The 27,887-nt window shown below is 45.1% G+C and overlaps 1 protein-coding gene across 5 annotated transcripts in view; it reads left to right on the top strand.

The window, feature by feature from the left end:
* The window catches only part of Tenm4 (teneurin transmembrane protein 4), a 719,910-nt gene that overhangs the window by 652,136 nt on the left and 39,887 nt on the right, over positions 1–27,887 (top strand). For all 5 annotated transcript variants that reach the window (XM_027407666.2, XM_027407667.2, XM_035442393.1 and 2 more), the window contains 6 exons: positions 2,591–2,852; positions 5,338–5,605; positions 7,816–7,959; positions 10,835–11,084; positions 21,564–21,796; positions 26,283–26,437. In XM_027407666.2, the coding sequence (XP_027263467.1) occupies positions 2,591–2,852; positions 5,338–5,605; positions 7,816–7,959; positions 10,835–11,084; positions 21,564–21,796; positions 26,283–26,437 (1,312 nt within the window). The remainder of the gene's footprint in view (positions 1–2,590; positions 2,853–5,337; positions 5,606–7,815; positions 7,960–10,834; positions 11,085–21,563; positions 21,797–26,282; positions 26,438–27,887) is intronic.

The following is a 27,887-nucleotide window of genomic DNA, read 5'->3' as shown; positions in this document are numbered from 1 at the left end:
GGAGTTTGAGGACCCAAAACTGGGGTTATCATTTCCCATGAGCAGATGCTGCTGGAACAGGATGGTTAAATGGAAGAAGGAAGGAACGGGCAAGCTGGAGCAGCAGCCATAGCTTTACAAACTAGTGTTGGTCAGGGTAAGGATGGCATCCTGCACTGAAGGTTCTCTAACCAACTACAGAGGTAGTCACAGAGTTGATGTATGTCAGTAGCTGAAGAAAGAAGGGACTCACAGCATTTGACAGTCAGTTTAGAAGCAGTGGCAGTGACTCTCATGTATTCATTCTGTAACTGAAGGGATAGACCTGTCCCCGGAAGGACAGAGAAATTGATGGCCCACACACTGGAGCAATTACAGTGTATTATAGTGGGGGCTCTTAGGAGTCTCCATGGTACAACAGGCCCCTAGGAGGGAGCTAGAGTTCTGCTTGAGCAAGGCCTTGTTCAGAAGGTGACTACCGGCTTTGCAAGTGTACCCTAGTTGGGTATGATTGCACACACATGAAATCTCACGTCCTTTGAGACTGGAGCAGAAGAGTTGAGTTGAAGGCCAGCCTAATCTACATAGAGAGACTGTCTCAAAAGAATAAAATTGTAAAGCTAAATGTACCTCCTAAGAAGACTTTGTGCAAGGTGATACTACAGTGGAGGAAAGCTGGCAGACAGAGCCACTGGTCTCAGGTCACCATAGTAGATAAAAACAAGCCCAATAAACAAGAACTAGAATGAGGGAGACCCAGCTGTGTTCCAAAGACTAAAGTCCTAATTGTCAGAATTATCCAAAGATGGGCCTGTCTTCCTGTGGCTGCAGCAAGCTCCTGCTAACTGGATATGGGCAAGTATGAAATTAATGGCCCCTTGATGGTGATCTATAGAAGTGACTAGTCCATTGCATTGGGAGAGACTTGGGAACACGACCACTAAGATCCCTCCCATGGGTTCAGTTACTGCATGACTTCAAACTATCTTTTTAGGGAAAGAACAAAACTCCGGGCTGGACTCTTGCACACCAAACACAGGGCCTGAGGTGACAGCCAAGCATTGTTCTTGGCTATGCAGAGCCTTCTTGCAGGATATGTACCACATCTTGATTTCTAGTCCCCGTGTCCATAGCCTGAGCTCACCCAGGGTCTGAGTATGAGTCTATAGAACAGAAGCCAGCCTCCCTTCAGGGCTGACCCAAAGGGCAGAAACATTAAGGTGTGCAACTGGGGACTCACCTTCCTTGAACTTTCAAAACTGAAAGGTACATATCACCAGTTTATAAGGGCAAATGCCTGTCAAGGTTTCTCAGAAGGTGGTAGGGACAGAGGCACCAGAACCTGACAACTGTTAATGTGTTTCAGGGCGGGGCAGGGAGGTCCTATTTGGGAGTAAGATAAAGTAAGGAGGATCTTGCCTACATTCTCACACATAAACCTGAAACAAGAGGCCCAGTATGAAGCTGTCTGGAGCAGGGAAGGAATGGAGAGCACAGAGTCATAAGAGAAGCTGGACTACTGGCTCTGCACACACCATCACAGTGATCTCATCTCAGCCAGGCACTCAGGCCTCCATCTCCCCTTTCACTATACGATACTGTGGTCTAATTGCAAAGTTTCAAACTGCTTAGCTACCTGGGACTGAAGAACAATCCATTTGAGAGATGGACAGATGGCTCAGTGGAGAAAGGTGCTTCTATGCAAACATGAAACCCCAAATTCAGAACTCCATCACTCACATAGAAGCTGGGAGGTAGAGACATATGGACCTCAGGGACTTACTGACCAACTAGTCCAGACAAAACTATAAGCTCTGGTTTCAGTAAGAGACTTATCTCAATGCCTGGACATGCCTTTAACCCCAACACTTGGGAGGCAGGAGGAGGAGATTCTTTGATTTCAAAGCCAGCCTAGTCTAAATAGTGAGATCTAAAACAGCCAGGACTATAGACAGACCCTGTCTAAAGGGTTTTTTTTAATTATAAAAGAGAGAGAGAGGAGAGAGAGATCTGCTTCCAATAACAACACCAATAATAATAATAATGCACAGAAGCAATTGAAGAAGACACTCATATCAACCTGTGATGCCCATACATACACATGCAGTCAGTACATGTGGACACATATGCACACATACAGAAAAGTAATCCACACGAACCTTTAGGTTTTGTAGATGAGAAAGTTTAAGCTCAAAGAGGCTGGCTGGTTTACTCATGGCCACACTGTCATTCATGGATTCAGGGTTCCCAATGATCAGGTAATACCTATTCAGTCTCATCCTACTGGCTCCTTAGTGAGCTCTGGTCCTGACAAGCGACAGCACCAGGAGCTCCATAGCAGAGGCTCACCAACTGCCTTGGGTCCTGCTAAACATCTCCTGCTGCTGTGCTTAATTTGGTATCTGTAAACCCTCCTGGACAATCAATTTATAGCAACAACTAGTGGTTTCTGGAGTCCTTGTCATTATTTGTGGCTGCACTCCAGTCTCTGGATGTTAACGTAGTCCTCAACCAAGTACTCAAGCCCTTCCTGTGATTTTTCTCACCTTCCTGTATCTCATTGTTCTCATCTTCTTCTTTTTCTTCCTGTTGCTACTGTCCCTACTTGCAGCTTTGACCTGGTCACAAATGGAGGCATCTCCATCATCTTGAGATTCGAACGGGCACCCTTCATCACACAAGAGCATACTCTCTGGCTACCGTGGGACCGCTTCTTTGTCATGGAAACCATCATCATGAGACATGAGGAGAATGAGATTCCCAGCTGTGACCTGAGCAACTTTGCCCGCCCCAACCCTGTGGTGTCTCCATCCCCACTGACATCCTTTGCAAGCTCCTGCTCTGAGAAAGGCCCCATTGTCCCAGAAATTCAGGTACTCAGGTTTCTTGATGATGTCAGGCCATTCTATTATTTTATTTGGGGACAGAGGACAATCTCAGAGACAATGGAAAGCAAGAAAGCATCTGTACAGGCCTAGGTAAGAACCCAAGGGCCAAAACCCATAGTGGACATGGCATCAGGATATGAGGCCCATCTTACATGCTAAAGACTGATGCATGCCTACCATCTGCCTGGCACACACTAGGACTTACAATAAACCCCTTGGCTCTTCCTAGTCTGCCATCCTGTTCACTCTACATTGCTCCTCCTCAGCTTCTAGAGTCTCACTCCTCTGCTAAAAGTATTTATAATAATAGTTTCTATGAATAGGAATAAGCCATGGGATCCCAGCTAGTAAGCATTTTAATAAAGAGTAAATAAGAAAAATGTAACATGAGGTACTTAGCACAATGTCTGACACCTACTAAGTGCTCGATAAATTTTAGCTATTATTATTACTAAGATTATTTAACACATGCTGCCTTCATGCCAATTAAGGATTGCTTTGGATCAAATCTACACACGCAAATGTTTTACTTAATTATCATTAAAGGGAAGTAATTGAGAAAAATGTATTTTAATCTGATGAAAATGAAGATAGATTCTTTGCCAAGCAAAACCATACTGGGTTATATCTCCTCCATCATCCCCACTCTGATGTCTTTAGGCAAAAAAAAGACCCAAGGCAAAGGGGAAATGGTGGTGCAGAAGCCCAGAGAGGCCCAGGTCACCTGCCTGCCTAATGAGACCTCCAGCAATGTGCATGTTAATAGATTGCCCTGGTGCTGGTGGAACAGAGTGCTTATACATTTGTGCGTGTGTGTGTTTCATGCCTGGATAAGCAAACACATCTCACTGAATGTGCCCTGTTGAGCAGTTTCCAATGCCAGTCCCCAGTAAGGAAACACAACCATTTCTGAATTCTCATCATACTCCTTCTCAGAGATTCAGTGCCTGTCTCCCATCTCAATGGCCAGGCTGACCTTTTGTATGAAATGCTTGTCAGAGCAGAGACAGAACTTGCTGGAGAGAAGTAATTTGTTACTCAACCCTGGCTCAGCTCCAGCCAGACATCTTTTCCCAGGAGCAGGGACTGTGGAACAAATGAGGGTCAAGGTCAGACCCTCTTTCCAGTGCTCTCTGAGCTAGGTGCCTACAGTTCGGCTGGGGCACAGACCTTGCTTATTGTTAGTCTCGCAAAACACATTAAAAAAAAAAAAAAAACGAACTCTTTGTTTTCCCAGCCCCATTGTTGGTTAATCTTTGCAAGTGCTGGGATGTGGAAATTGTGATGGGCGCATTAACGAAGGGAAATATTTATGAGAACATCAGGCCAGCACTCAAGTGCTGCCTGTGGCTCACCCTGGTGTATAGCCTACTTTGCCTGAAACTATAAACTGTGGCCTGGGACACAACAGTGGATTGTCCCTTCCAATCGATAGCATTTCCTGTATTCAAGAAAGAAGCATAGACAAAAGGTCTAACCCTTCTATGGAATAAACAGAATGAAAAAGGTACAATTCCTCTGTAAACATGGGGTAAAAATAGCTGTTGTCCTTTGAATGGACGTGTTAGGCTTGGTTGATTAATATTCCCTTCTTGAGAAAGAGCCCAGAGCATCAAGCTGATAACAGTCCCTTGCATTTGCCTGATGGGCGATCATCTGGAATTGGCTGACTGTTTCCATATTCAGTCCGAGCCTGCTGCCTTCCCTACTCTGCTCATCTGGAAGGCACGAGTTGGAAACCAATGTGCACTGCAAACTCTAGGTAGCCAGTCCAAGCTCTCTGGAGATGAACTGGGACACTGGAACAGGTTCTTGCCAGGCTCTCAAGAGCTGCCTGATGATGTTGTGTTTAGCCCTGTGTGGTCCCTGTTGACCTGCCTGGAAAAGACATCTTGAAACTACATCTCACTTTAAGAAAGTTATAGATAGAAACCATCTATCAGCCTAGGCTTCTGTGTCTCTTCATGGCACCCCACTCTCTGTGCCATAGGTGCCAGCCATACCACTGTCCTGCCTAATGACAGTGATGGGCCAGGCACTTTGCATATGTGGCCTTACGGGTGTTGATCCAGTAAGGAAGTGCAGATTTCCAGATTCTTATGCTTTCTTGACTGACAATAGCTAATGAGTCAGAGGTGTACATTGTTGAACCCCATGTGCATTATCTTATACATCCTCTCAGGGCCATGATAAAATATCTTCATCCTTGGGGAGGGGCCCAAGGCTCATGGAGGTGAGTTTGTGAATGCAGGTACACCATGTAAGAACTGGACCTGGAAGCCAGGGCCATTCCTTCTTCCTCATTCCTCACCTCCCCCATCTTCTTTCTGCTATTCTTCCTTCTCCTTTTCACCTCCTTCCCTTCCACTTCCTCCTGTGCCCCCTGAACATCCAAAGTTCACATGGTTTTGGATGTCACTTCCCCCATGACCTCCAGTGACATCCCTGATGTGATCTGTCTGTGCTGTAGGCCCTGCAAGAGGAAATCACCATTGCTGGCTGCAAGATGAGGCTGAGCTACCTGAGTAGCCGCACGCCTGGCTACAAGTCCGTCCTACGGATCAGCCTCACACACCCCACCATCCCCTTCAACCTCATGAAGGTCCACCTCATGGTGGCAGTCGAGGGTCGCCTCTTCAGGAAGTGGTTTGCTGCAGCCCCTGACCTATCCTATTACTTCATCTGGGACAAGACAGATGTCTACAACCAGAAGGTGTTTGGGCTCTCGGAAGCCTTCGGTAAGGCTCCCTAAGTGTCCGAGACACAGACACCACACACTGGCAGAGACAGAGCAGAACCAGGGAAGCGTTTTCCTTCATGGACCTTCCTTCCTTCCTCTTTTCAGGTCAAAACCACCTAGGGCTTAATGGGGCTGTAAGACCTCAGTGGCCATCCATAACTTGAAGGATGCATTAAAGGACCTAGATGGGCAATGCCCTCACATGAAAAGTGTTACAGAACCAGAACAGTCCTGGGAAAGCACTGTGGTGGTATGTGATGGGCTAAAATACACTGTTTTCCAGAAACATAGAATATGCATATGTTATCTGGCCACCCCACAGCCATCCTGCCAAAATCTAAAATTAAAATAGAGGAGCTAAGGTTGGGCTGATTCTATTTTTTTATAGAATCAAAACTTTGTTTTGGGCCTCATATTTGTTTTGACTTGTTGAGACAGGGCCTCCCTCAGTAACCCAGAGTAACTTCAGATTTCCTGTGTAGCACAGACTGGCCTTAAGCTCACAAACTTCCTTATTCAGTACAACCTAGTGCTAGAACTGTAGGTGTGCAACACCATGCCCAGCTGGCCTCATGATTTTTTGCCTCTGTTGTTGTTTTCACTATCTTCTTTAGGGATGAAGTGGAAGTTGGCTGCCTCACCTGGGTCTTGGGCTTTGCAGGATGACTGTCCTTCCTACTTCTGGATTAGAGCAGGGTCCCAGGAGCTTCAGAGATGGGCAGTCAGTAGTCATAATGCCTAACAAGATGACTGAAGAGCAACAGCCCAGCAAATTCCTTCATTTTGAACCCTATTCTCTTTCAATTGTCTTCACCCAGCAAAGACAGATAGGAACTGAGAAGTAAAGATGCACTTAGAAAGGAAAGGAAAAAGGGAGAGGGTAGGAGTGGTGGGAGGCAGGAAGAAAATGAGAGCATCTCTTGAACTCTTGCTCAATGGTTGTGCTGTCATGCACATTAGTATCACAATGAATCCTCACAGATGCATCCTTTTGAGGATGCTAAGGTGACACCCCAAGAATACACAGACAGACAGAAGAAAGCTAGACTCATCCAGCTCTTCATTAGGATTTGCATCTAGGAGCAGAAATGCCATATCTCACCATTCATATTCCCTTCTATTGTCTACAAAAATAAAGCCAAGGCCTTAAAGCCTCCTCCAATGAAATGAGTATATTTAGTGCCTACTAAGAAGTTTCAGAAGGTCCATATCATAGTACTGGGGCTCATTTGCTGAGATCATCATGGCCAGAGATGTGGGGACATCTTTTAACCCACTCCCCTGTTGCTGTAGGTGGGTAGCCATCTTCCAAGACATCCGTGAACAACTCTCAGAGGTTGACCAGATGCTCATTCTTGTCTCAACCACATGGTCAGATGTTGCCAGGTGGAAACCAGGGCCCTGTCAGAGGAGCTACTCAGAAGGGATGGCTTGCCTGTCTCAGCTGATGCTCTTCCAAGGCCACTTCCCAGGCTTCCACAGAAGCCAAGCTTAGGACCTAGTAACTTTTTAAATCACAGATGACCAAAACAATCAGCCTTTCAACTGAGCCCCTTCCTTTAAACATTTCCTATGCCATCACCTGGTCTTCAAGACCATGATGGCCAGGGGCTGAGTAATATTTCTGGATTGGACATGATTAGATTCTCACCTGATTAAACATTGTGTCACCTCCAATTATCTACTGCCACAAATAAGGCAAATTGATGAGTTAATGGGGTGTTTTATTAAAGATTACTTCCATATTACTTCCAGGCTTGGGAGATGGTGCCAACAGTAGAAACACTTTCAATGCAAGTGTGGCAACTAGAGTTTGGATCCTCAAAATGCATGTACAAGCCAAGTGGTCTCCACACATGTGTGTACAAATACCCACGCATACATACACACTCACACACATATGAATAGCACCACAACATATGCAAAACATTTAAAAGGATTATTTCTCCAGAATCAATTCACTTGGGTTCTTTGAAGGCATGCGGCACATTTAACTTTTCCTAATAATGTACAGTTGTTCTTTTAAAAAAAAAGTTTTTAAGGCCCAGCATCACTGTGTTGGTATTCCACATGGTTCTAGTGCCCAAGTAAAAGCATGATCCTTTTTTTTTTCTTTTCTATAAAAGATAATCAGAGGCCTTGCCTATAGGACTAAGGGTCAGGGCAGAGGTTTTGTTCACCTGTGCATTTGCTCTTCTGTTCCTTTAGTTTCCGTGGGTTATGAATACGAGTCCTGCCCAGATCTGATCCTGTGGGAGAAAAGGACAGCAGTGCTGCAGGGCTATGAAATTGATGCCTCCAAGCTAGGGGGCTGGAGCCTGGATAAGCACCATGCCCTGAACATCCAGAGTGGTGAGTGGAATCATGGAAACCCTTGAGCACCTTCTCTGCTAGCCTATGTATCCTCAAAAAATTGTATAAAATGAACACATGGGCTCCAAGGTGATCATTCAGATGGTTGTCAACAAATGCCAGTGAGGCATAGGAGAAGCACTTCATTCATGGTCATCAAAGCTGCAATGGAGGGAGGAACCCTGAGCAGCATCCCAGAAGATCTAGGACTAGCCCAGGTTATCAAGTAAGAGATCCTCCAAGAGGGCAGGGCATGAGTCAAGTCACTGAGTTCTGAAGACAAGGATTTGAAGAGAAGGTCCATTGTAATTTAAGCTAAGAGTGGAGTCAAAGGAAGAACTTCCAAAGCACAGGCATAAACAGCTGGGACCCAGGGTAAGAAAATTAGGACTTCAAGCTTGATCCACAGTAGGTGTCAATCATATATGTACTTCAGGAGCAGTCTGACCATTCTCTGCCTTGGGACAAGAGCCATAGTAATGATGTTGCTTTTCTCCTGCCTGCTCTAAAAGTGAAAGGAATACTTGTCAATCCCATGCCAGGTTTAAAAACTGAATCAGAATGTATAATAGAAAACTTGCACATCCCTGAGTCTTTAAAATAAAGATAAAGCAAAGGAAAGGGACTAGACACAATGAAGATAAAAATCTGGAGCTGTGTTGTGCTGGTACAGAAACAAGTAAACAGAGTCATGGGGCAGATCAGGGAGTTCAGAACTGTCCAGGATCAATAGCATGAACCAGTGGTGAACAGAACGATTTCAGAGGAGAAGCACAAATGGCCAGCAAATGTGACAAAGAATTGTTTAACATCCTTGGTCATCAGGACATGAAAATCCAAACCCAGTGAAAAGTCCATCTCTCCCCAGTAAGAGTGGCCAGCGTCCAGAAATCAGTCGGGGAGTGGGAGCATAATATGAGGGGGAATGCACTCAACATACAGTACATATTTATATTTTTGAAAGCTTTACATAAATGGAGAAAAGAAAATAACAATAGTAGGGAGGATACAGGAAAGGGAACCCTTATACACTGCTGGCAGGAATGTAAGTCATTGTTACCACTATGGAAATCAGTATGGAAGGTCCTCAACTAACTAAAAACAGAAAAACCAAATGAATAGATACCCCAAAGAATGTAATTCACCCTACCACAGAGATACCTAAGCATCACATTGGCTGCTACACTATTCACAATAGCCACATTAAGGAGCCAGCCTAGCAGGCCATCAATAAATGAATAGATAAAGAAACCGTGTCTTATATAATGGAGTCTTACTTAGCCATAACAAAGAACAAAATTACATTATTTGCAGGGAAATGGATAGGACTGAAGATAATAGTGCTAAGTAAAATAAACTAGATTCAAATACCTTGCTTTTCTCCTGTGAAGAATCTAGCCTTTTCTCTTAAAAGATGTAGAAGTAGGAAGGTGCCTGTTTAGGAGCAAAGTGGAGATCAAAGCTAGTGAGGAAGAGAGAAAGATTGCTAAGAATGAAGAAGTGGTGTAGATGCATGAGAAAGAAGGCCAGGCATTGAGTTCAGTTCCTTCATTTGGTTGGTGGGGAACTGAGGCCCCATGGCACAATGAGTAGTGAAGACATTGGAGATCTCTACAAGATGTAGGATCAGCCTGTCAATTGTAAAACCAGGCAAACCGGGGTGTGTGTTGGTGAGCAGAAATTGTGTTTACTTCCTTTATTTCTATAAACATTTATTGGTATCTACTCTGTGTCAGATTCTATGTTAGACCCTGGGGATACAGAAATTAAAAATACATAATCTCTACACTAGAAATAGGATTGGTGGAAAGAGAGAAAAGCAAGTATGTGTACCTAAGAAGCAGCGGTACACAGATTCAGAAGCAGCCTAAGAGAGATACATAGCCTGATTGGTCAAGAGCTGCACCCTGGGGCTGAAGAAATAGCTCAGGCAATAAAGTGCAGGTCTTGCAAGCACAAGGACCTCAGTTCCATCCCCAGAACACAAGTAAAAAATGCCAGAAGTATGTTGGGAACTGGAAAGATGGCTCAGCCATTAGGAGCACATGCTCTTGTACAGGACCTGGGTTCAGTTCCTTGCACCCACATAATGGCTCACAGCCATCTGTAACTTCAGTTCCAGGGAATCCAATGCTCTCTCTGGCCTTTGCAGGCACAAGGCACACATGTGGTACACATACATACATGGAGGCAAAACACTCATACACATAAAATATATCTTTTAAAATGTCAGGCATGATAAAATGTGCTTGCCATCCAAACCCTAAAGAGGAGGAGACAGGGGCATCCCTGGGGATCACTGACCTGACTAGCCTACTTGGCAAGTTCCAAGACATGAGAGGTCCTGCAACAAAATTACTAGGAGGAAGGGTGGCAGAAGTTGTCCTCTTGACCCCAAGTGCACCGACATACACCTGCACACCTACATACACCTACACATGTATCCTGCATGAAGCACGCATGCACACACACACACACACACACACACGCAGACACACACACACACACACAGAGAGAGAGAGAGAGAGAGAGAGAGAGAGAGAGAGAGAGAGAGAGAGAGAGAGAGAGAGAGAGAGAGAGAGAGAGAGAGAGACTCTGGGCCTGCCCACTTCTTATCTGTGGGGCTTTGACTAAATTACTGGTCTATTCTGTCTGTCACAGCAGTGATAAGAATGCAGCCTCATAGCCCTAGGGTGAGAATTCAGTCAGTAAACACCGAGTCTCTCAAGTCCCTCTGGGTTTCACTATAATAAGACAAGTCTGGAAGTATTTAGTCAAGGCTTCATATACTTTGCAAAATCACATTGACCAACCAAAGGAAGAGGTACCCAGCCTCTGTTCCCTCATGAATGCTTATCTCCTCTCCTTGTCCCAGGCATCCTGCACAAAGGGAATGGAGAGAACCAGTTCGTGTCTCAGCAGCCACCAGTCATCGGCAGCATCATGGGCAATGGACGCAGGAGGAGCATCTCCTGCCCCAGCTGCAATGGTCTTGCTGATGGCAACAAGCTCCTGGCCCCCGTGGCCCTCACCTGTGGCTCTGATGGGAGTCTCTATGTGGGAGACTTCAACTACATCCGCAGAATCTTCCCCTCTGGAAACGTCACTAACATCCTGGAGATGAGGTATGTAACGGGGTGCCTTCCCCATGATTCCTGGTAATGTCCCTTGCCACCATGAGAACCAACAGCCTTACCTATGGGGACCTAAGAAGTAGGACAGGACAGAGCCATACCTACCCGACTATGAGACTTTTCACTTCCCAGCTCCATTAGGTGCTGCCTCCCCCATGCTCTGAGATGAAGACACAGTGAGTTGTCCCTTACATCCAGATGATGTGGAAGGCTGCTGGCATCTGAAAATTAGTCCCCTTGGAGCCATTGTGCCTTCTGTCTGCACTTAACTGATAGACTTGGTTATAAGAGTCTTCTTGTAAGAACAAAGGATGCACAGCAAGCAAATGTCACCACATTTGGCCTTGTTCCTTAGTGTTCCTCCACAGTTACCTCTGTCGAGCCAGGGTTGAGGTGAAGTGAGGCCCAAGGCTGATGCAGGCTGTGCCTCTCTGCTCTATGGGTGCAGCAGAGCCTCCCAGGGAGAGATTCAGTCCTGACCACGAGTGATGGAGCACTGCAATCCTCCATCAAGATGGAGAACAGCTCGACTTTGCATTTTTCCCTATGTCCCTATGCTGTCTTTCTGTCTGCTTAGCCGCTGTATATGAATCTGATATTTTAATTACCATCAGCAGCCCCATGGCCCCCCGCCATTGGTGCCCTACCAGCCACTCAGGCCACAGCCTTGAGGGACTTCTGGTCCCATGGCCTCAGTTTGGCAGCAGCCAAAATATATAGGTTTAAACTAAGTCTCTAGTATTCTATTTACCAACAAAGACTTGGAAGTCAGATGTGGGGGTGAACACCTGCTAGTTCAGAGCAACCAAGAAGCAACCAGCTAACCTTTCTTTTTGACCAGAGACCCAGCATGAGACAAGTCTCTCTACCAAACCAAAAAGAAGTGTAAAACTCCAAATCCGCACCCTAGTCTTTCCTATGTGTCTTTCTATCCGTATTTCTAGTTCCTCCAGACTGTCTATGTCGAATCCCAGTCAACTAGTTGCTAGCTCCACCCCATGAACCAAGGTTGATTCTATTTAATTAACACAAATGCAAACTCAGGGTTCACAGTGTGATCACATGCTCCACAGTACCACAAGCCAGGTCTCTTTAGAACCAAAGTCCTACTACAGGGTGGGCACTACGGGTAGAGAGACGCTGCACTTCAAAGACAAGGAAACCTACTCTCAATTTCAAAAGAAACTGCAGGAAGTGTTTTACAGCTATCTTGAAGCAAAAGTCACCTGTATCCTGGTTTGGAACCACATGAGCAAGGGATGACTTGAGATGGAAAGGCATCCTCCAAGTGTATGGAAGGGCAGTTAGGCTCCTACTGTTTGCTAGTGTGACAGTTCTATAAAGTAGTAACTATTATCAACCTTTGGCAAATAAGGAAAAGCAAGCTCAGGGAATGTGAAGTATGTGTTCAAAGTCCAATATCTAGAATGGTAAACACAAGCCTAGAAAACCACTACACAGCTCTGCCCCAGCAAAGAGTAGTCACCGGGCACAGTTTGAGTTGTTCCATCTTGTAAAGTTATTCTCTGCTGAATGAATATCATTCTACAAATCACGTGCAAAAGGAGGCCTCCTCTTTTCATATCCTCTGAATAAGATGTTCTATTTTCCCTCCCTCCCTTCCTCCTACCTGAGGATCACACAAGACTGCAAGAGGGGAAAGAAGGAATAAATGAAGTTAGGAAAGAAAACTCAGCATATTGTCATCTTAGCATCTTCCTCCAGTCTTTTCCTGCTGGGCCTTTTTCTGTGTCACACCCTACCTAATTACACTCATTCGCCAATCTCATCCCATATTTTGAGTAGGCTCTTGGTAGGGTTCCCACGTATTGAAACTTTCGTAGGAAAGCATGCATTCAGAGACGTGGAGCAGCAAGCCTGTGTATCTCTGGGTGTATATGTGTCCAGGGAAGAGAATCAACTGCCCCATGTCTTCTGAGCCCCTGCTAAGGCAGCACACTGTATCAGTCCTATCTTCTTCCCAAAGTCAGAAATATGGTGCAGGTGGAACCAGGCCTCTTCTGTGATGTGTAGCTGCTTGTAAGTGAACTCACTGACAAGGAGTATCCAATATAAAATGTATCAGTGTCATGGCTGCTAAGTCTTTATTTATTACAGTGTTGTACAATACCATTGCTGTCAAGTTTTCAGCTGCTAATAATGCGTCTAACCCTGCTGCTAACACCTCATTCTTTCTTCTATTCCCTGCTCTCCTGTCTTCTGTCAGAAATAAAGATTTCAGACATAGGTAAGCCAACCAGTGGAGAATTTCCTGCCTCTCCCCTGCCTTGTTGCATGCTGTATGGTAAGCCACACTTGTCAATTTCAGATGGCTCAATGGTAAAGGAATCCTGTGTGGTTAGAAGCTGATAGAGGATAATCAGTTGCAACTAGAACATGACACTAATGGTGGTGGAGTAGGTGGCAAAGATCTGAACTCCTTCTACCTGTGGCAAAGTGAGGCACTTGTCAGGACAAGTATAGATGTGACAGGCTGGAGTAACAGGGGGAAGAACTTGAGAGCCACAGCCTGATTAATCCTCAGAACAGCACATCTTCTAGACTGTTGAGTGAGTTTAATGACCATGATGGGAAGGGCTGAGATCATCTTATGGATGTAAAGAATACAAAAACAGACCATTTCTCCAAATGGAAAACAGCTAATCCATTTCTCCAGCCCTGTCAGTGATCTTTTGATACAGCTATAGTATGGGGTCAAAACCAGGGCCCTGTCTTCTTTCAACCCATGTCGTCTAGGTGAGAAAGTGACCTCGAAGTGAGAGCACTTGGAATGCCAGGGACCCCCTTCAGAGGCTCTTCCAGACAGGACATCACTATGACTTTGTGCAGACAACAGTCCTCACACAGAACTGTGTCAGAGTGTAGATATGAAAACTGACCATGAGCAGACAGAGCTATGTTTTGCACAGTCGCAGGGGAGACTCTTAGGTATCTACATAAGACTCAGATCAAATGATGTGTGGGATTGTCCTAGGTTAGGATAAAAGAAGACTCTTTGGGAGAGTGATGAGCAGACAGAGTCTGAACTACCAGTCATTATTGAGTTTACCTCTATATGACTATATGTCAGTAGGAATTGTGTAGTTGGTATATTATGTTAAGTAATAATTCCTATGTGTAGAGTATTTATTACATAGCAGAGAGTTAGACAATTCACATGAATGCCATCTTATGTCTGAACCACCCTGTGAGGTAGACATCTGTGATTATAACCAGTTTACAGACAAGGCTGGTGAAGTTTCCCTGTGGTATATGACCTTGAAATAACTGCTTCATCTCTCATTATTTTTATCTTACAGTTATTAAAAATTATTGTAAGGAACAAAAGGAATTTACAAACTATTCAGCATTTTTAGGCATAAAGAGAAGTTCCAGAAGTTACTATGGGAAAACATTATTAGTGGTTTTAATAACTGTTACAGTCTCTATACACTGGTTTTGTAATTAGCATATTACAACTTAGCATAATTATGATAATCATGATGATAAGATGCCTCCATCTTTCCCCCAAACGGAAATTAGTCCTCTTACAACCAAAGACACATATAAGAAGATAAAATCAGTAGAAACTGGGACCAAAAGTAAAAACAAAGAGAAGCAGTGGTCACACCTTAAACTCTACGCCACGGCAAAGTAATCATGGAAACACAACTGATTCCCTAGTTTAAACTGTCTCCAGTGGGAAAAATGCACTTCCCAGTGCAGAAATATTCTTTGTTCACACTGAAGCCTATGCTCAGTAGCTTTGTATGGATGACACTGAATTTCTGTATTGCAGTGGTACACTTCACGTGTCCCTTAAATTAAAACCTGACATTTAACATTCAGTCCATGGTGACATCCCCCTGGGACATGGCTGTGGTACTGTCAGACACAGCTGGGAAGTCTTGTGCCATATGGCATTGGCTGACCAGCCAGCTTTTCTGGTTTTCATTCACATCACCTATCAGTTGAAAAAGTCCTGATTGTCTCTGTGTGTGGGTGTGTGTACTTCTGACGTTCAGTGATCTTTTCTTTTTCATCAGTATTTTGCCTATATGTATGTCTATGTGAGGGTATCAGATCCTGGAGTTACAGACAGGTGTGGGCTGCCATGTGGGTGCTGGGAGTTGAACCTGGCTCCTCTGGAAGAGCATTCAGTGCTCTTAACTGCTAATCCATTTCTCCAGCCCTGTCAGTGATCTTTTGATACAGCTATAGTATGGGGTCAAAACCAGGGCCCTGTCTTCTTTCAACCCATGTCATCTAGGTGAGAAAAATCTGTCTCTAAAGTAAACCACAGTGGAAGGGGGACTCACCCATTGCCAGCCACTTTCCTAAGATAATAAGAAGGCAGGAAACTTGGCTTCCAGCTGATATTTTTTTTTTTACTGGTACCTGAATATTAGCAAATCCTTTCCTCTCTCTGAGCCTCACAGTTCCCTCTACTGAATATTGGATTAAAGAAATTCAAGCCGGGCATTGGTGGCACACGCCTTTAATCCCAGAACTCAGGAGGCAGAGTCAGGCAGACCTCTGTGAGTTCAAGGCCAGCCTGGTCTCCAGAGCGAGTGCCAGGATAGGCTCCAAAGCTACACAGAGAAACCCTGTCTCAAAAAAAGAAAGAAAGAAAGAAAGAAAGAAAGAAAGAAAGAAAGAAAGAAAGAAAGAAACTCTAGTTTATCTTCTTCATTTGTCAGCTCCTTCAGTTTCTTCAGTAACAGCATTTGGCTCCATGGGAACCCTGGCTTGTTGTATGTTTACCCCCAGGATAGACCTCTCTCTGTCTTTGACTCTTATAGCCTCATGCCACCTGCTATCCTGGGCATTCTCAGCAGCCTTAGTCCCTTCAGCATCTGCTGCTGTGGATCTGCTCAGGAAATAAGCACCCTTACCTCTTGCATGATTTCTTCACTGGGGTCAAGGAAGACTGTTGGAAGCCTGTTCTTAGAAGTATGCATTAAAATAATCTCCCTCAAACCAAGCTGCACATATTGTACTAAACTCAAAGGTGCCCCTGTCATGGAAAATAGATTAACAGGACAACATTATGTCAAGAATGCATAGATTTCCTATTATGCACCAATATAAATATTCTAGAGAGTTCTCAGGGTCACCAGATTTGCTCAAAAGCTGCCATTTGGGTCTAGGGACATATCTTAGACAGTAGAGTACTTAGTTAGTATTCTTGAAGTCCTGGGTTCATTTCCCAGCACCACAGGAACTGAGCATGGTTATTCAGCACTTGGGAGACAGAAGAAGGAAGATCAGAACTTTAAAATCATCCTTGGCTACACAGTAGGTTGTAAGTCCCTTGGTATATATGACCCTATCTCAAAAAATAAAAAAAGCCACCATTTATTAACCATCTCAGTTTTTATTGGGACAGACACCATATGCAGAGGTTTATATTCATTATGTGTTTTTTTTTTTTATCCTTCCAATAATCCTTGAAGTGGATGCAATTGCCCCAGTTTCTCAGATGTAAATACAGAGCTTCAGAGCAGCAAACCAGTCCACCCAAGCAGATATAATTAATGGATAGAGGAGTTGGCATTTGAACCTTTGCCTATCTGGCCCCAGCACTCACCTCAGCCTATCGGTGGGAAAAAAATCAACTAGTTTCTGTCAGGGCTGCATCCAAAGTGGTTAAATTAAGGCTCCCTTGCTCAATGGAGCTCTTACTCTGGGACCAAAGGAGGTTTCACCCTCTGAAGCAGGGAGAAAGTTATCTTTTGTCATAAGAGAATCCCAAGTTCCCAGTCTCTACCAAGAATTTCTCTAATTCTTCCCAAAGGGGTGGGGAATGACTTCAACTCACTGACTGTAGGAACACTACAATAGCCAAGGTTACATTCCCAGAGCGAGAAAACGTGAGACCTTGGTGTTCCCTGTAGCAAGCTATGGAGCAGGTCTGTGATTCAGCTCTGTGCCTGGCCCAGCTCAGGGTCCTGGACATCAGAATTGGATTAAACACAGTCTGTGTAGCCTGAAAATCCTTGATGTCCATGGACCTGGGCCTGGTGCCTCCACTGCCGCCATCTTCCACCACATGCCTTCCAGGCTGGTGTGGTTTGCAGCAGATCTCAAGGCCCTATGCACACAGCACTGGCATGTTCAGGAACTGTCAGAAATGCCAAGTTCTGCATTGTGGAACTGAGATCTGCATTTTAGTAATGTCTTCAAGTGCTTCCTTAGCACGCTGAAGTTTGAGAAGTTCTGCTTGGTTCCCAAGTCTGGCTGTGCCTAGGACTCACCTCCAGAGCCGTATAGGCAGAGCCCAGCCCCTTCGGTTACTTTTGTTTAGGCCACTTCTAATTTCCAGGTGATTCTGATAGACAGAACCATCAATCCAAGATCACTAGCAATGGGTGCGTCCTGTGAACACTCCAGCAACAAGGCTAAATTCATTCATTCATTCATTCAGTCAGTCATTCATTCAGTCATTCGTTCACACATAAATTCAGCAGAATTTGTGCAGTGGGAATCGTTGTTTAAGACTTGAAGTCAGTCCCTATCCTAGAAGAGTTCAAGAAGGTGGTGGTGGTAGTTTATATGTATGGGGTTTTGCCTGTATATGTCTGTATATCAATGCATGCAGTACCTTTGGAGGCCAGAGAGAGCACAATATCCAATAGGACTGGAATTATAGATGGTTGTGAGCCACCAGGTGGGTGCTGGTAATTGAACTCAGGTTCTCTGGAAGACCAGGTGGTGTCCTTAACTGCTGAACCTTAACTCCAGTCCCAAGTTCAAGATCTTATTGAGGAGACAGGCAACTCAGCAGAGAAGAACCTGTGAAAGTGCTACAGACACTAGAAGCAAGACCTGCCCTAGCTCTAGTGGAAACATGAGGATGTGGTATGCTACAACAGAAAAGTGAGGGTTCAGGGATGGTTGGACAGGTGAGGAGGAGTGGTCAGCTGAATCTCCTGACTTGAGCAAGTCAACCAGGGCCCTAGAGCTTTCTTTCATCACATGCTTTCAAGGATTGTAGGGCTTGCAGCAGATCCTTAGGGCTTTAGGATGCAGCACCAACATGCTTGGGAACTGTGGTAGCCTCGTGGGGTGTAGAAAGAACAGACTGCGGAACCGAGCAGATGTAGACTGAAATTCACTCAGCAGTTTGTGGTCCTGGTCATACACTTCATCGCTATCCATCTCAGGTGTCTGAAATGTAAGAAGACAGTCCCTACATAATGTGATAGTTATGAGGGAATGAGGCTATGTGTGTCAAATGCAGACACAGAGGCTGGGATGGAATCCACATCCTTCAGTGTCAGACACACCCCAATCCATAGGATCAACTCCCCAACTCTGTTGCATAGGCTTCTGGGGCTGCAGCCTGGGGGAGGACCCAGTGGGAACCACAGACACAGTTCAGCTGCCAGCTCTGGCTGGCATGAGGAAGAAATGCAGAGCTAGGGAGGTAGTTCAGCTGGTAGAGTGCTTGCACAAAGCCCTGGGTTTTATTCCCAGTACCAAATAAAGCCAAGCTTGGTGATACACACCTGTAATCCCAGCACTTGAGAGGCAGAGGCAGGGCAATCTGTGTTCAGATATATCCTCGGCCACATGTGAGTTTGATGTTCAGCCTGGAATAAATAAGCCCCTGCCTCAAAACAAAACAAACAACCAGTGTGTGTGTGTGTGTGTGTGTGTGTGTGTGTGTGTGTGTGTGTGTCTGTCTGTCTGTCTGTCTGTCTGTCTGTCTGTCTCTGTGTGTCTGTGTGTCTGTGTCTGTCTAGATGTGTGTCTCTGTGAATATATGTATGTATATGCGTATGTCTCCACAGGCCCAAGTGTGGGCAGAGCAGAGACATGACCCTTGGACAACTGAAGGAAAGACAGCTATTTCATTGACTTGCTCCAGTTAAACCTTCATCTTCTCCATTTAGAGCAAGCATTTTCCTTCCATGCTGACCACCAGATAAGGATAAAAGATGTAGCCATAACTTCTATAGGATCTGGAACAATCCTACTAAGGCTACCCTCTGCTGGAATTAACCCATTTGAGAAGCTCCACCCAAGTGACACCTCTCCAGGGCAGTGAACAGTAATGTGAACTGGAAACTCAAGGGGATAACCTAAGCAGACAGGGCCTCAGCCATCCTCCCTCAGGGTCCTCTTTCTGCCAAGGGAGATAGCACCAGTTTATCGTGAGTGATGCACACAAAAATGAAATTGTCCCCCTGCCTCCTGGCTGTCGTGGGAGTCCAGGATGCTCCAGCACGACAGAGCTGGATCTGAGGTCACTGTTTTTATTATTAAGCTAGGATCAGGTTGTCTGGGAAGATTAATTCTGTGCCACCTTCTAAGTCCCAGGGGATATCTCAAGATGAACAGGATGTCTGTGCTATCACCACCAACCCCATGAGAAGTAAAAGGGAAGCTACGTTATTTCAATGCAAATGCCACCAGATAAACGGAAAATAGACATGTCATCTACTTATGACAAGCTGCTCCGAAGGGCTGGGAGGCTGCAAGTCAAGTACTGAAAATGGAGAAGTGAATAAAAACCTGGCCATTTCCCCTTTAAGTACTGATAGTTGGTATGGAAGACATATAAATAGCCATGGCCTTGTATTTCATGTGAGACATAAGCTAGTATGAACCCTAGGGCACAAGAAAAAATGTCCAGAGGAGTTTGTCAGAAAAGGTCTCTGGCAAGCCGGGCATTGGTAGCACACACCTTTAATCCCAGCACTCGGAAGGCAGAGGCAGGCAGATCTCTGTGAGTTCGAGGCCCAGCCTGGTCTCCAGAGGGAGTGCCAGGATAGGCCCCAAAGCTACACAGAGAAACACTGTCTCAAAAAAACAAAAAAGAAAAAAAAAAAAAAAAGGAAAAGGTCTCTGACTAGGCACCTGGAGAATAAGTGGCAAAGCGGAGGAACAGAGCAGAGGAATGAATGCAGGCAGGGCCAAATGTATTGAGGGGCCTGGCATGGGGATTCCTAGAGTGAGATGCCTGTGAGGAAGGTCGGAGGTGCTTGGAAGATCTGTGCTTCTTCTGAAAGAAGGTAGAGTCATGCAAGATGAAACATGGTAACCACCTGATAGGGTTCAGGTCAGATCAAAAAGAAGGCCTGAAGAAGACCTGGGCAGGAAGAGGATACTGCCCTTATTCACAAAGAAGCAATGAGATAGCAGCATGGGGCAGGAGAGAAAACACCACTGGAGAAAAGCATGTCATATTAGTGGAACACACACCGTACACAATACACACACGCAACACACATAGAGTGGCCCAAGCTTCACATATGATAACCAAAGCATGTAAAATATAAAGGTTTTCCAAAGGACCTGGATTAATCTCTATGCTTGATAAATGTACAATATTGAGATGTAGTTTGAGGGACCAACAAATGATCAGACCACACAACAGAGCTGAAAGTCGACATCCCAGTGTGCTCCCAGGGGTGAGCCAGAACCCATCTGCTTTATAGGATTGTTTAAAGCCAACCACCTCCATGGTCCTATCTGGAATTAGCCTGTCTCCTGTGAAAACTTCATTGGTAATCTTTTTAAGGAAACATGCACTGGACTAGAGGGATGGCTTGGTAGTTAATAATACCTGCTGCTCTTCCTAGAGTACCTGGGTTCAAGTTCCAGCTCCCACATGGCAGGCAGCTTATAGCTGTCTGTAACTCTAGTTCCAGGGGATCTTCTGCCCTCTTCTGGCTTCTGTAGGCACTGCACACACATCGTTTACATACATACATGTAGGCAAAACACAAATGCACATAAAAGAAAAAAGAAAGCATGTGTTCATCATTTCATATAGGCATAATCAGCAAGAGCCCTGGTGGTGGGGTTGTTATGTATATGTATATGTATATGTATATGTATATGTATATGTATATGTGTGTGGGCGCATGTATGTTCAGGTAGGCATCTGATATGTGTACATGAATATAGAAACCAAAGGACAACCTTGAGAGATGTTTCTCAGGCAGCATACAACTTTTTTTTTTCTTTTTTGAGTCAGTCTCTCAATGGCAAGAGCTCATCAAGGAGTGTGGACTAGCTAGCCAGTGAGCCCCAGAATTTTCCTATCTCTGCCTTCTGAGCTCTGTGATTACAAAAAAAAAAATGGGTCCTGGGTATTGAGCTCAAGTCCTGGTACTTGCAAAGAAAGCACTTTAGCACTTTACTGACTGAGCCATGTCCCCATGCCAGGCAAGAGGTTTTGTGTTACTTATTGAAAGGGGAGGGATCATCAGGCCAAGCTCTCAGGTGATCCACAGTAAAGATAGCATCCTCATAAGAGCATTTTGCTTAGAGTCAAATGGGTTGGGGATTTATGCTGTATATCCCCATCCACGTACTTAGCAGACCCAACCCTTCTTAGTTTCTGAGTTCACATGAGACCTTACATGTTTAGGGTGTGTGGCCACAAACATGTTGTACATCTCTAGTTATGTGATGAAAAGAAGAAAAGCACTTACCCTAGCCCTGCCTCTCTTGCAGTCACAGCCCAGCACACAAATACTACCTGGCTACAGACCCCATGAGTGGGGCCGTCTTCCTGTCTGACACCAACAGCCGGCGGGTCTTCAAAGTCAAGTCCACCACAGTGGTGAAGGACCTGGTCAAGAACTCTGAGGTGGTGGCGGGGACTGGTGACCAGTGCCTCCCTTTTGATGATACTCGCTGTGGAGATGGTGGGAAAGCCACAGAAGCCACGCTCACTAATCCCAGGGGTAAGGCCTTGCATCTAAAACAATAGCATTTTTGACATTGAAATTATATATTTCAATCGTGTGTGTGTGTGTGTGTGTGTGTGTGTGTGTGTGTGTGTGTATTATAGACAATCATTATCAAGAGGCCTCAGAGACAGACAGACAGAGAGAGAGAGAGAGAGAGAGAGAGAGAGAGAGAGAGAGAGAGTATACAGAGGAACTGTGATAATTCCACCTGCCGGAAACCAACCCAGTTAATAATACCTGTCTTTGCTCGTCTTTTTCTCTGAATGTTTGTTCACATTAGTCACTGCAGTCAAACAAGATGAAACCACACCAAGCACACTCTTTAGGAAGCTGCTTTTATCTAAACGACACAGCACGATTTCTCCGTGACAGTAAATAGTCTCCTAGCTACTCATTTTTAACAGCCGTGTAGGATTCTAACAAACCAATGCCCCAGTCCTTGCAGGCTTTCTCTCAGTTATTTCTATACAAAGACATTGCCCTCTGTCTTCCTTGCTTATAAGGTAGACTCAAAGAGCTAAGTCTCTAATTTTCCAATCATCAAGCATTTACCAAGTGCATGGAGCTTCATAATACATGGCAAAGCTCACTGTGACAGAATAAAGGAATCTTAAATGGGAAGCACTCAGAGAGGAACAAGGAGACATGTGCCCTGAGATCTAAGAAGGAAGAGCTATGTCTGGGGCTCTAAGCCTGAGACCTGTATGCCTGGAGACTGAGGAGACCTGACAGATGCCATCACTGCCAACAGGCATCCTTCAGTAGAGCATTGACTGTGTTGCAAGTGCTATAGCCAGGGACTTCCAGCCTCTTAAACCTCAGGTCCTACTCAATAAAATGAGTGTAATAATACCATCCATGCCCTCCTCCTAAGACTGTTAAGGGGTCAAAGTTGATATATTTCACATGCTGTCCTGTAAAACTCTTAGAAATGATTATATTGTTAAGGAACACCAGATTTCAAGGTCTGGTTTCAAATCACAGCAGTAGGCTCCAGAAAAATCGATGTCATTCAGTAACCATGTGAGGTTGGGCAAGGTGCTTAACCTCTCTGAACTTCATTTTCCTCCTCTATGATACAAGGCTATACCACACAGTCATAACCCAACTTAAATGTCAGGAATATAAATGTCTAGTGCAGACAACTAGGTACACAGTAAACATAGCATCAGAGGAGACCCCGTTATTATCATTATAGTGTATTATATAATCATGTAGCATGGCGTAGAGTCATGGCAGGTTGTCATGGGATGACAACCTAATGGTCAGGTGATAACTCTGCAGGGGAAGTATTGTGCCGTCAAGGGTTAAACTCCCTGGTGGTTGTGACTCCTTAGGAACAAGTGAGCAGTAGAGGGCAAGCACAGACTTGCACTGCGATTTTTCTCTGCTACTAGAAGGCTCTCAATAGAGGCTTCTCCCCTTTCACACCTCAGTTTCCCAATTTGTAAATAAGAGGGATAGGCCAAATGATCCCCAAGGCCCCTGTCAGTTGCAACATCCCACTCTCTTCAAATTAAAACAGTTTCTTACTGAGAGATTTTTCTTCTCTCCTGGCATTTCTCCATTGTTCTGAATGCCTGTGGTCCCCTCCCTCACCCACACAGATGGAGTGGCAGTACCATTGCCCAAAAGCCTATAATTAACCCAGATAGAAATGACAAGGGTGCTGCAATATGCAGTCACTTTGCAGCAGGGAGGAGAAAAGATGTCCATCTATTTAGCACAACAAAAGGAGAAAAAATGAAGTAATTAATCAGGGACAGATCACTTCTATTAGCCTGCGCAGCCAACTTTGTAAACAAGAAACCCAATTGTTCATGGAGCGCTCATCAGTCCTGGCAGATGGAAGGGAGAGACAGGGCATAGCCAGGCAGACAGGCAGACTCATGTCCTGCTGCTTAAGGAAGAAAATTAATTGACATTCTAGGCAGCACCACAGCAAAGGCTGCCAGCCCTGAAGCCGCCTGCACATTGGTGTGACGTCCTCTTCCAGCTTTCCAGCTCTTTAAAGAAGGATGGAATGAGTGTTCTGGTGTGGCCATCACTCAGAGATCTCTGGAGGCCTTAACCCATCCTGCTGGCCTGGAAGAGACACAAGGACCTAAGAACCCACCCAGGCCTTGGAAGACACAGAGCATTGGCTGTCTTACAGTCACAATGGTCACTAATGAGTATTGGGAGCTAAGAATTCCAAGTCAGCTGCCCCCCCCCGTGTGTGTGTGTGTGTGTGTGTGTGTGTGTGTGTGTGTGTGTGTGTCTGTGTCTGTGTGTCTGTGTGTCTGTGTGTCTGTGTGTGTGTCTGTGTGTGTCTGTGTGTGTTTGAGTGTGTGTGTCTGTGCATGTCTGGGTGTCTGTGCATGTCTGTATGTGTGTGCGTGCATGTCTGGGTGTCTGTGCATGTCTGTATGTGTGTGCGTGTATCTGTGCGTTTCTGTCTGTGTGTCTGTATGTATGTATGTGCGTGTGTCTGTGCATTTCTCCCCCCCCTCTCTCTCTCTCTCTCTCTCTCTCTCTCTCTCTCTCTCTGTGTGTGTGTGTGTGTGTGTGTGTGTGTGTGTGTGTGTGTGTGTGCTTCATGTGAACATGTCAGGAATAGACCAGAATAGACCAATTCTACCTTTTGGGGTTTTTTGAGGTGAGGGAATTGGTTAGTTTTGGTTGTTTTTGTTTTTGTTTTGGGGGGTTATGCTTTTTTTGAAACAGGATCTCTCATTGACCCAGAATTCAGGGAACCCCAGGAATCCACCTGTCCCCACCTCCCCAGTGTCAGCAGTATACAGTGCTCTCACACCTAGCTTCTTTTTATGGGTTCTGGGAATAGAACCCAAGTCCTCACTCTGTCAACTGATGTCTCTCCCTGACCTCCCAAGGCAGAAGCTGTCATCCCACACAGCAATGAGAAGACCAAGAGTCAGTAGTGAAGTCACACAACCAGGAGCCTCATAGCTCAGGTCTGCCCCCTCCCCGTGCCTCCCTCCTCTAACCCTTCTCCCATTGACTGGACACAAGGAAAAAGCATATAAAGTGACCAGATTATCCTTTATGCTACTACATTTCTCCTAGGTCTGTCATTTTTCCATGGCATGCATGTGTTTCTGACTCAGTCCTGTGCCTCCACTTCAAAACCTGTCACCCCTTACTGTGTACATGGGTGACAGATACCACCCAGAAATTCTGAACACATATACCACCCCCAGTCCCTGCCATGTCCTGAGTGGTGTTGCCAGACATGAAGCCAAGCAAAAGTTCTCTGGGTGACTCTCAAATGAGTGCCTGGCCAGGAGGAACGACCTTCTGAGTGGCCTTCTGACTGTGTTGCACCACTGTCACCTAGGGTTCCCTTCAGAAATACAAGCTTCAAATGAGCTCTTCTCAAGCAGTCCTCTGAGGGTGCCATGGGATCCTGATAAGTTCTCAGGCCTGAGGCAGAAATGTGGGCTGCAAACAGTCCTTTGATTTAACAAGTAAGAAAACAGATGCCAAGTGGTCCAGTGACTAAGTCACAGAGGCCTGGAGAAAGGTGACCAGGTAAAAGAGCCTAGCAGGTAAAAGGAAGGGTGCTGAGTGATAGCCTAGACCCCAGTCTTCAGTATGCCTTCCTCAGACCCTAATCTCAACAAACCCATAAGATTCTTTTTAGACCAGGCTTTTATAATGACCAATGAAACTGAAATAATAAGGTTTGGTAAACTTGAAGAAAAGAGAAATTGTTGCTAAAAAGGAGATCCATTATTGTGTTTGTAGGACTTGAGAAATAGGTTAATTTAAATAATTCACAGTGAGCCTGGAAAATGTCTCTCCTACCTCTACCTTGAGTGCTTCACAAACCCAGTTTCTCCTGGTAGTCAAGTGAGAGATTAAATGTCTCTTGTGGCAGCAAAGTGGGAAGCAAGAGCCTGAGGTATAGGACACTGGATTTTAACCCCTAGTTCATGGGACACTCAAAATCTTGGCACCTTCCCTGTTCCCTGCTCATCAAGAGAAGCTGGGGGTGTAGCTCAATTGATAGATTACTTGCCTGACATGCACAGAGTCCTGGGTTCAATCCCCAATACTGATTAACACTGAGCATGCTACCTAGCACATGTATAATCTCAGCACTTGGTAACACTAAACATGTTAGTGCATACATATAATCCCAGCACTCTTGGGAGGTAAAAACAGGAGTTTCAAAGTTCAAGGTCATCCTCTCTGTATCCAAAATTCAAGGCCAGCCTGGGCTATATGAGATCCTGTCTCAAAGAAATAATAACAATTTTAGATTTTTTTTTCTTAAAATTTAAAAGTATGTAATAAATAACATGGTAAGTAACAAAAGGGAACTAGAGGGAGTTGGGTGAAACTCAATGCTATAGTGCTTACCTCTGTGTAAGAGGGACAGAGAGCTGAATAGGAGTAGATGTCAAATCCCAAAGCTTTATACTGTATGTCTCCTCATCTCCAATGCTGAATCTTTGTTTGGCCTTCTCCACCCCAGGAATTACAGTGGACAAATTCGGGCTCATTTACTTTGTGGATGGCACGATGATCCGACGTGTCGATCAAAATGGGATCATCTCCACCTTGCTGGGTTCCAATGACCTCACCTCTGCCAGGCCCCTCAGCTGTGACTCCGTCATGGATATATCTCAGGTGAGCAGATTTTGTCTGCTGGAACCCTGTGTGCCTATGTGTTCCTTCTGTCATCTGTCACCCAGCCAGCCTGATGACTACTCCTCTTCCCACTGTTCAAGCCTTTGAATGGGTCTCGCTTGGGTTCAGGGTCTGTGTTGAGTACCAGGGTTCAAAGACATGGAAGAAACTACCCCAGCCCAACTGTCCCAAGAGTTTACCATTAGGTGTAACAAGTGTGTGACTGGATTGGTGACTCAGAAATCAGTGACAAAATCTTCCCAGGGCCAGCAGACCAGTGTGGACTTAGAGTCATAGTCCTGAATGTCCTCTTTGACAACATGGACAGATACTTGTGTATTTTCTAGACCATAAGCTGCACAAGGACTTAGTAGATCCCTAGCTACCCAAATTTTTGGTGCATTGATGAGTTTGTGAAATCTTTTGATCCTAACCATACAATGAAGTGATTGACATCAGCATGGCAGGATTGCCTTGGACATACATGAAACAATACACGGGATCAACAATACTCATTACTTCAGCTGTAGTGAATAAAAAGCATCCTAGCATCCACTTTCAGTAAGGAAGTGATATGGGTACTAGGTTTGGACCAGGGGTTTGCTGGGTGACCACAAAAGAACAGAAAAGAGATAGTATTTGAAAAGATACAAAGATGTTACTAGGCCTGGTGTGCTGAGAGAACACTGGTAGCCTGGGGATGCAGCTCAGTTGATAGAATGCTTGCTTAGCATTCACAAGGCCCTGAGTTCAATCTCTAGCTCCATATAAATTAGATATGGTAGCACACTACTATAATCCCACTTCTGAGAAGTGAAGGCTGAAAAACCAAAGTTCAAGGTCATTCTTAGATATGCGGTAAGTTCAAAGCCAGCCTGAGATACATGTTCTCAAAGAACATAGGAAGGTTGAATGCCAAAGCAGGGGGTACTTTGAAGGGAGTTGAGATAGGAAGTATGGTCTAGAGCTAGTGAGAGAAAGACCTCATACTAGACCAAGAAATTTGGGCCTCAGCAGGCAGACAACAGGAACCCAAATGAAACCCAGAGACTGGTTATCCAGTATATCCTGAGTATAGCCTATGATGACCTGGCAAGGACCAGGTCCTTTACTGCCAGGTCCTGGAGCAGGACTTGTCTTGAGTTCAGTTAGTGAGCATCCATCTTGCTAACATTATCAGAGCCTAGAGAATATAAAGAAGCTGACAGGAGCTCCCTCGCAGCCTCACTTGCCATGCCTTCCTCTGTTACTAACACATAATCTCTGAACTCCTTCCTCCAAGCCCCTTGACCACACTGTTTACAGTCTCAGCATCCATTTCCTATCCCAGCCTGGTGCTGGTGCAGTGTCCCAGCTTCTGAGACGATGCGTTCCAGGGTAGAATCTGTTCTCTGCCACTTGTCTTTGCAATTTGGCAGGCTTTGCCTTGCTGGCTCGAGAGTTTCTCTCT

This window comes from Cricetulus griseus, chromosome 3 (assembly GCF_003668045.3).
Source record: "Cricetulus griseus strain 17A/GY chromosome 3, alternate assembly CriGri-PICRH-1.0, whole genome shotgun sequence".
NCBI lineage: Eukaryota > Metazoa > Chordata > Mammalia > Rodentia > Cricetidae > Cricetulus > Cricetulus griseus.
This window is presented reverse-complemented; position numbering and strand designations above follow the sequence as displayed.